The sequence below is a fragment of the Cottoperca gobio genome, chromosome 16 (assembly GCF_900634415.1).
Source record: "Cottoperca gobio chromosome 16, fCotGob3.1, whole genome shotgun sequence".
NCBI lineage: Eukaryota > Metazoa > Chordata > Actinopteri > Perciformes > Bovichtidae > Cottoperca > Cottoperca gobio.
In genome coordinates this window covers 846,496-853,995 of record NC_041370.1, presented here as the reverse complement: position 1 = coordinate 853,995, position 7,500 = coordinate 846,496, and the positions used below count along the sequence as shown (strand labels likewise).

The 7,500-nt window shown below is 45.8% G+C and overlaps 1 protein-coding gene across 1 annotated transcript in view; it reads right to left on the bottom strand.

Moving 5' to 3' along the window:
• The window catches only part of LOC115020959 (neural-cadherin), a 142,840-nt gene that overhangs the window by 47,675 nt on the left and 87,665 nt on the right, over positions 1 to 7,500 (bottom strand). The window contains exons 13-16 of the mRNA XM_029451061.1: positions 5,758 to 6,007; positions 3,474 to 3,601; positions 3,200 to 3,386; positions 2,945 to 3,088 (exon numbers count right to left, since the gene is read on the bottom strand). Coding sequence (XP_029306921.1) covers positions 2,945 to 3,088; positions 3,200 to 3,386; positions 3,474 to 3,601; positions 5,758 to 6,007 — 709 coding nt within the window. The remainder of the gene's footprint in view (positions 1 to 2,944; positions 3,089 to 3,199; positions 3,387 to 3,473; positions 3,602 to 5,757; positions 6,008 to 7,500) is intronic.

Sequence of the window (7,500 nt, the reverse complement as noted above, 5' to 3'; positions counted from 1 at the left end):
TTATTGGCGAGAGACAAGTCAGCATTGAATTATCATAACTAATAATACATGTATGTTGTAACATGTGGTAACAACATGTGGTAACAACATGTGGTAACAACATGGGGTAACAACATGGGGTAACAACATACATGTGGTAACAACATACATGTGGTAACAACATGTGGTAACAACATGTGGTAACAACATGGTAACAACATGTGGTAACAACATACATGTGGTAACAATATGTGGTAACAACATGTGGTAACAACATACATGTGGTAACAATATGTGGTAACAACATGTGGTAACAACATACATGTGGTAACAACATGTGGTAACAACATGGTAACAACATGTGGTAACAACATGTGGTAACAACATGTGGTAACAACATACATGTGGTAACAACATACATGTGGTAACAATATGTGGTAACAACATGTGGTAACAACATACATGTGGTAACAATATGTGGTAACAACATGTGGTAACAACATACATGTGGTAACAACATGTGGTAACAACATGGTAACAACATGTGGTAACAACATGTGGTAACAACATGTGGTAACAACATACATGTGGTAACAACATACATGTGGTAACAACATACATGTGGTAACAATATGTGGTAACAACATGTGGTAACAACATACATGTGGTAACAACATGTGGTAACAACATGGTAACAACATGTGGTAACAACATGTGGTAAAAACATACATATGGTAACAACATACATGTGGTAACAACATGGTAACAACATGTGGTAACAACATACATGTGGTAACAACATGGTAACAACATGGTAACAACATGTGGTAACAACATACATGTGGTAACAATATGTGGTAACAACATGTGGTAACAACATGGAGTAACAACATGGTAACAACATGTGGTAACAACATACATGTGGCAACAACATGTGGTAACAACATGTGGTAACAACATACATGTGGTAACAACATACATGTGGTAACAACATGGTAACAACATGTGGTAACAACATACATGTGGTAACAACATGTGGTAACAACATACATGTGGTAACAACATGGTAACAACATGGTAACAACATGTGGTAACAACATACATGTGGTAACAATATGTGGTAACAACATGTGGTAACAACATACATGTGGTAACAACATACATGTGGTAACAATATGTGGTAACAACATGTGGTAACAACATACATGTGGTAACAACATGGGGTAACAACATATGGTAACAACATGGTGTAACAACATACATGTGGTAACAACATGGTAACAACATGTGGTAACAACATGGTGTAACAACATACATGTGGTAACAACATGGTAACAACATGTGGTAACAACTGAAGGGAACAAACACCTAATCCAACGACTACAGACAAACTGTGAGACACAGACTCTTCCAACAACAACTACAGACAAAGTGCAGAAGACGCAGTAATAACAGCAGCAGACATTAATAATTATAATAGTATTATTAATACGCAGGTTTAAGCCTCAGGAGAGTGAATGTTGGTTGGACTAGAGAAGCTGTTGGAAGACGTTCCTCTGCATATATGTATATATTATATATTATATATATATAATATATACATATATATATTATATAATATATTATATATATAATATAATATATATATATTTATATATATATTATATTATATATATATATATATTGTAATGTTCACATTTTTACTACTTTCTTCTGTTTATAGAAATATTTTATATTATTTTATTCTAAGATAAGGCGATGAAATCTAATCCTCCCCCCCGATAAATGAAGAATAAACTAGAATCACCGCCTCACGGTTGTATCCCTCCACCAACCAGTCCAGTTTCACGTCATCTCCTCCTGTGAGACGCTTGCGTGACGTTTGTTTTATAATTAGCGTATGAATTCTGGAGTATTGACAGTGACCTTTGACCTTTGACATTTGACCACGTAAATCCTTTTTTTTACCAGACACGACACGTTCAGGAGAACGGGACGTACGCACAACTACAGTACTGAAACCTGTTTTACTGTTTAATCCACAAAAGCTGTTTAATTGTACAAACGTGACGTGTTGGCGAGGAGGTCTCATCATCTCGCCCTGAGGGGGATTCCTGTTTTTTCACATTGAGGGGACAGAACCAGAACTTTGTGTGTGTGTGTGTGTGTGTGTGTCACATCCTCACAGGAGTCACATGATGTGTCTGCGAGTCATTACTGATATTTATAAGCTCTTTAATAATTGGGCCACATCTCCCGCTCCACAGAAACACATCAGTTCTCACACTTTGGTCAGAATTGAGTCGGCTTTATTCTTCTTTCCTCGCCTCACATCTGGCGAGGAGCCTTCAGTACGTCTGCTCTTCTGTTTTTAACACATGTAGTAAACGTCTGAAACTTTGAAAGAGAAGTTGGGAGGAAGGAGATGAGCGACGGGATGTTTGTGGACCTCCCTCGGGAGTCACAACGAGGCTGGAACATGAAGTGTGAACGTGTGCGATGTGGAGAACACGACTAATAAAGGTTTGAGATTAGAAAAAAGAAAATAAATAATCAGAAGTCACTCGGAGTAAAGAAAACCCCCGAGGCTCCGAGCCGACGGCAGCAGCCTTCATTAAGGGAGGGGGGGAGAGAGGGGGGATTTTGGGGTTTGTTTGGTTGTTTTCAGATTTGTTTGCCTCCTGCTGCTTATTGATTGGAGCGGAGGAAGAAGAGGAATGAGGGACAAACACAAACAAAGAGACAAACATCAAAACTGTCGACCTCAAGGGAGAAACAACACTCACTAACGAGCTGTGACAGCAAGACGACGAGAGAGGAGGGGGAGGAGAGAGGGGGGTGGGGGAGGAGAGGGGAGAGGGGAGAGAGGAGGGGGGAGGGGAGGGGAGAGGGGGGAGAGAGGAGAGGGGGGAGGAAAACTGACAAAGAACTAGGAAGACAAACAGACAGACAGGCTGCGTCTCACCTTCGTCCTCGTCGTTGGCGGTGACGGTGATGAGGACAAAGCCGACCTCCTTGTCTTCCTCCACGCTCACCTCGTACACCGGACGGGCGAACGCCGGCGCGTTGTCGTTGACGTCGGTGACAAAGATCCTGACGTACGCCGTGTCTGAGCGACGACAGATTCAGGATCAACATCAACACACAACATACTGAATCAGACAGTTTGTGTGTGTTACCAGTGTGTGTGTGTGTGTGTGTGTGTGTGTGTGTGTGTTACCAGTGTTGGGTTGTCCCTGCAGGCCCGGTCTGGCCGACTCGGAGCCGTCCTGCGACTGGACCTCGATGAGGTAGGAGGCTTTCTGCTCGCGGTCAAAGGAGGCTCGAGTGACGATGACGCCGCTGTGCGTGTCGATGCTGAAGAACTGCGAGTCCCCGCTCTCGTCCTTCAGGATCACATAGTGGACCTGCAGAAGAAGAAGAAGAAGAAGGAGATCAAGTAGGAGAAGAAGAAGAGCATAGATAATCAGCACACGTGTCTCTGCGTTCCTCACCATCCCGTGCAGACCAGAGTCCAGATCTGTGGCCGATACCTGAGCCACCGACGTGCCGACCTCCGCTCCTTCAGGGACCGTGGCCTCGTAGGTGGACGACAGGAAGAAGGGGACATTGTCGTTCACGTCTGACGGAGGGAAGAAAAGTGTCGGGGATATAAGATGAAGTAAAGTCTTCACGTGAGGGAGGACCGGTCTGATCTCTGAGCAGATAATTACAGCGCTTCTTTGCGTAACAGCGTTTATAAAGAGTGTAGCTGAGGCTACTGCAGAGTCAGCAAGACTCAGCCTGAAATACACGATGTTATCCATGAGCTTCACTCACAGAAAGAACGGAAAACTTGGAGAAGAAGAAGCCGCTATATTTATGCATTGTATGTTTTCTTATTATTACTAATTCTCTGATTGAAGAGGAACAATGCGGATTCCGTCCTGGTCGTGGAACAACGGACCAACTCTTCACTCTAGCAAAGATCCTGGAGGGGGCCTGGGAGTACGCCCATCCGGTCTACATGTGTTTTGTGGATCTGGAGAAGGCGTATTACCGGGTCCCCCGGGTGATACTGTGGGAGGTGCTGCGGGAGTATGGGGTGAGGGGGTCACTTCTGAGGGCCATCCAATCCCTGTACGCCCAAAGCGAGAGTTGTGTCCGGATACTCGACAGTAAGTTTTGTTCCCAGTGAATGTTGGCCTCCGCCAGGGCTGCGCTTTATCACCAATCCTGTTCGTGATGTTCATGGATAGGATATCGAGGCGTAGTCGTGGAGGAGAGGGGTTGCAGTTTGGTGACCTGAGGATCTCATCGCTGCTCTTTGCAGATGGTCCTTATGGCATCATCGGTCTGTGACCTTCAACAGTCACTGGATCAGTTCACAGCTGAGTGTGAAGCGGTTGGGATGAGGATCAGCACCTCAAAATCTGAGGCCATGGCTCTCAGCAGGAACCCGGTGGATTGCCTACTCCGGGTAGGGAATGAGCCCTTACCCCAAGTGAAGGAGTTCAAGTACCTCGGGGTCTTGTTCGCGAGTTAGGGCACGATGGAGCGAGATATTGGCCGGCTCAGCCATCAGGAGAGACTCGGAGTAGAGCCGCTGCTCCTTTGCATTGAAAGGAGCCAGTTGAGGTGGTTCATCTAGTGAGGAGCCACCTGGGCGCCTCCCTAGGGAGGTGTTCCAGGCACGTCCAGCTGGGAGGAGACCCCGGGGAAGACCCAGGACTCAGTGGAGAGATTATATCTCCTCACTTTGAACACCTCGGGATCCCCCAGTCGGAAGGGAAGATTGGGGTTCCTTACTGGAGTTGCTGCCCCCGCGACCCGACCCCGGATAAGCGGTAGCCGATGGATGGATGGATGTTTTCTTATTGTGCAGATAAACTTTGCTCACACATTTCTTGGTGAAAGATATTTTTCAGAACATTTCTTAACATATTTTTCTTTCAGGAAGAGGCAGACATGTCGGTGTGAACGACACCTATGGAAGAAACACTTCTCTCTACAATCATATTTGTTGTTGTTTTGTTGTTGCAGGATCTGGCAGGAGAACAAACAGTCTGTCGCGTCCATGACAGATGATTCAATCGGATTAAAAGCTGACAGAAGAAAAGACAGAAACAGACGCAGAGGAAACTAAGAGAAGAAGATTTGTGTGTTTTCCTGCAACACGAGTAAAGAAGCTCAGAAAGAGACGAACAGAAAGAGAAACCATCAGAAAGTGAAGTCGGACTGCGTCTCTAATGAAAACAGCGTGAAGAGTCCACAAAGCAGCTTGTCAGCTCACTTTCAAGCTCCGCTAAGCTAATTACAGCGTCCCATGTGTTCAAAGCCAATCAAAGTCAGGAAGTTCTCTCCTCCGCCCGTCGCTCCACATGCTGACATGAGTCAGTTAAACTGAGACGACTCGGGATACAAACTACATTCTCCTCGTTACACGGCTTCACAAGGTCCCTGAACGCCTCTCTCCCTCCGCTGGTCACATCAGAACTTAAATATAGTTCTGAAGTGAAAGAAATAACTTTAAGTGGCTGCGTTTCAAATAAAAAGAGTTATTACTTTTATTAACAATGTGTTTGATATGAGATAATATGAATAGACTGCAGGTGAACAGAGTCAAACATGTAACTAACAGATATCATGAAGCTTCCCCACTTCATGACTCACATCAACACAAGTTTATATCACAAGTGTTTAATATGTACATGAGGCGTTATGTAATGTAGCTGTGGAGAGTTTACATCTACACACACAGTTACAAACACACACTCTCATGTTCTCATGTTTCCTCACCTGTCACGTTGACGTAGACGGTGGTGAAGGACGCCAGCGGCACGGCGGCGACGTTCTGGACTCGCACTCTGAGCGCGAAGAAGCGCGTCGTCTCAAAGTCCAGGTTCTCGGACACCAGGATGGACGCCGAGCTGTCCGCCCGGTTGGGCTTGATGTAGAAACGCACCGGCATGTTGGTCTCCGGCACCTGACCCTCCTCCAGGTTGTAGGTCACCCGGGGGTCACCGAGCGGGGACGTCGCCTTGATGGTCTGACGAGGAAGAGAAGAGGTCAGAGGAGACGTGTGTTCGGGGTTTCTCAGAGCAGAGAGAAAGAAGCAACAAGAAATGACACGGTGGGGAAATACTGGAGTCACGCACATCAGCAGGCAGCACCGGCCAATGGGATCTCACAGACACGCCGACTTATATGGACTTCCTGCTCCTGAGGACTTAGGGCGAGGCCAACGGGATTTCAACTCCAGATGAAAGAAACATTTCTCTTACGAAATGAAACTTCAGAAATGAGATGAAATAAAAAATATTGTTTGTGGGAAAACTAATAGAATATTGTTTTTATCCCACGTTCAGGGGAAGTCATCAGCTGAGTGCACACCTGTCTGAGAGCGCTGACAGGAGTCGTTGAAAGGTTTGACCTTCAGTCTGCATCAGAGGCTGGAAGTAGAAATACCACAGAGTAGAAGCTGCAGCTGTGTTTTCATATTCTGCTTCAACTTTATAACTTTAATTCTGCAAACCAGATTTACGTTTACGTTTGTGAAACAATAACAACTCGTCCATCCTCTGCTTGGCGATGGCGTCACGTCAGCACGCAGCTGTTTGCTGTCGACAGCGAGCGTTCGTCTTCTTAACGGCTTCACGTCTCGCAGATCCATAAACCAAAACACTCAGACGTGAAGAGACACAAACACACCAGCGCTGCAGAGCTTCTGCCCTTCTGTGGAAACATGGAGGAAACTGTGACACCTGAAAGGGTTTCAGCGTCTGCTGCGTTCAAGTTCTAGAAGTTTACAAGGAAAATGTGTGTGTGTGTGTGTGTGTGTGTGTGTGTTGTCCTGACCTGTGCATCCACCAGCAGCAGAGCTTTTAAGACTCATGTTATTCTCTTGTCTGCAGTTTGAGCTGACCTAAGAGAGAGTGTGTGAGTGTGTGTGTGTGTGTGTGTGTGTGTGAGTGTGTGAGTGTGTGTGTGTGAGTGTGTGAGTGTGTGAGTGTGTGTGTGTGTGTGTGAGTGTGTGTGTGTGTGTGTGTGTGAGTGTGTGAGTGTGTGAGTGTGTGAGTGTGAGTGTGTGTGTGTGTGTGTGAGTGTGTGTTGTCCTGACCTGTGCATCCACCAGCAGCAGAGCTTTTAAGACTCATGTTATTCTCTTGTCTGCAGTTTGAGCTGACCTAAGAGAGAGTGTGTGAGTGTGTGAGTGTGTGAGTGTGTGTGTGTGTGTGTGAGTGTGTGAGTGTGTGTGTGTGAGTGTGTGAGTGTCGTGAGTGTTTGTGTGTTGTGTTGTGTGTGTGAGGTGTGTGAGTGTGAGTGTGTGAGTGTGGTGTGTGTGTGTAGGTGTGAGTGTGTGAAGTGTGTGTGTGTGAGTGTGTGAGTGATTGTGAGTGTGTGAGTGTGTGGAGTGTGTGAGTGTGTGAGGTGTGAGTGTGTGAGTTGTGTGGTGTTGTTGGTGTGTGAGTGTGTGAGTGTGTGGGTGTGTGGTGTGTGAGTGTGGGGTGTGTGTGGTGTGTGAGTGTGTGACAGTTGTGA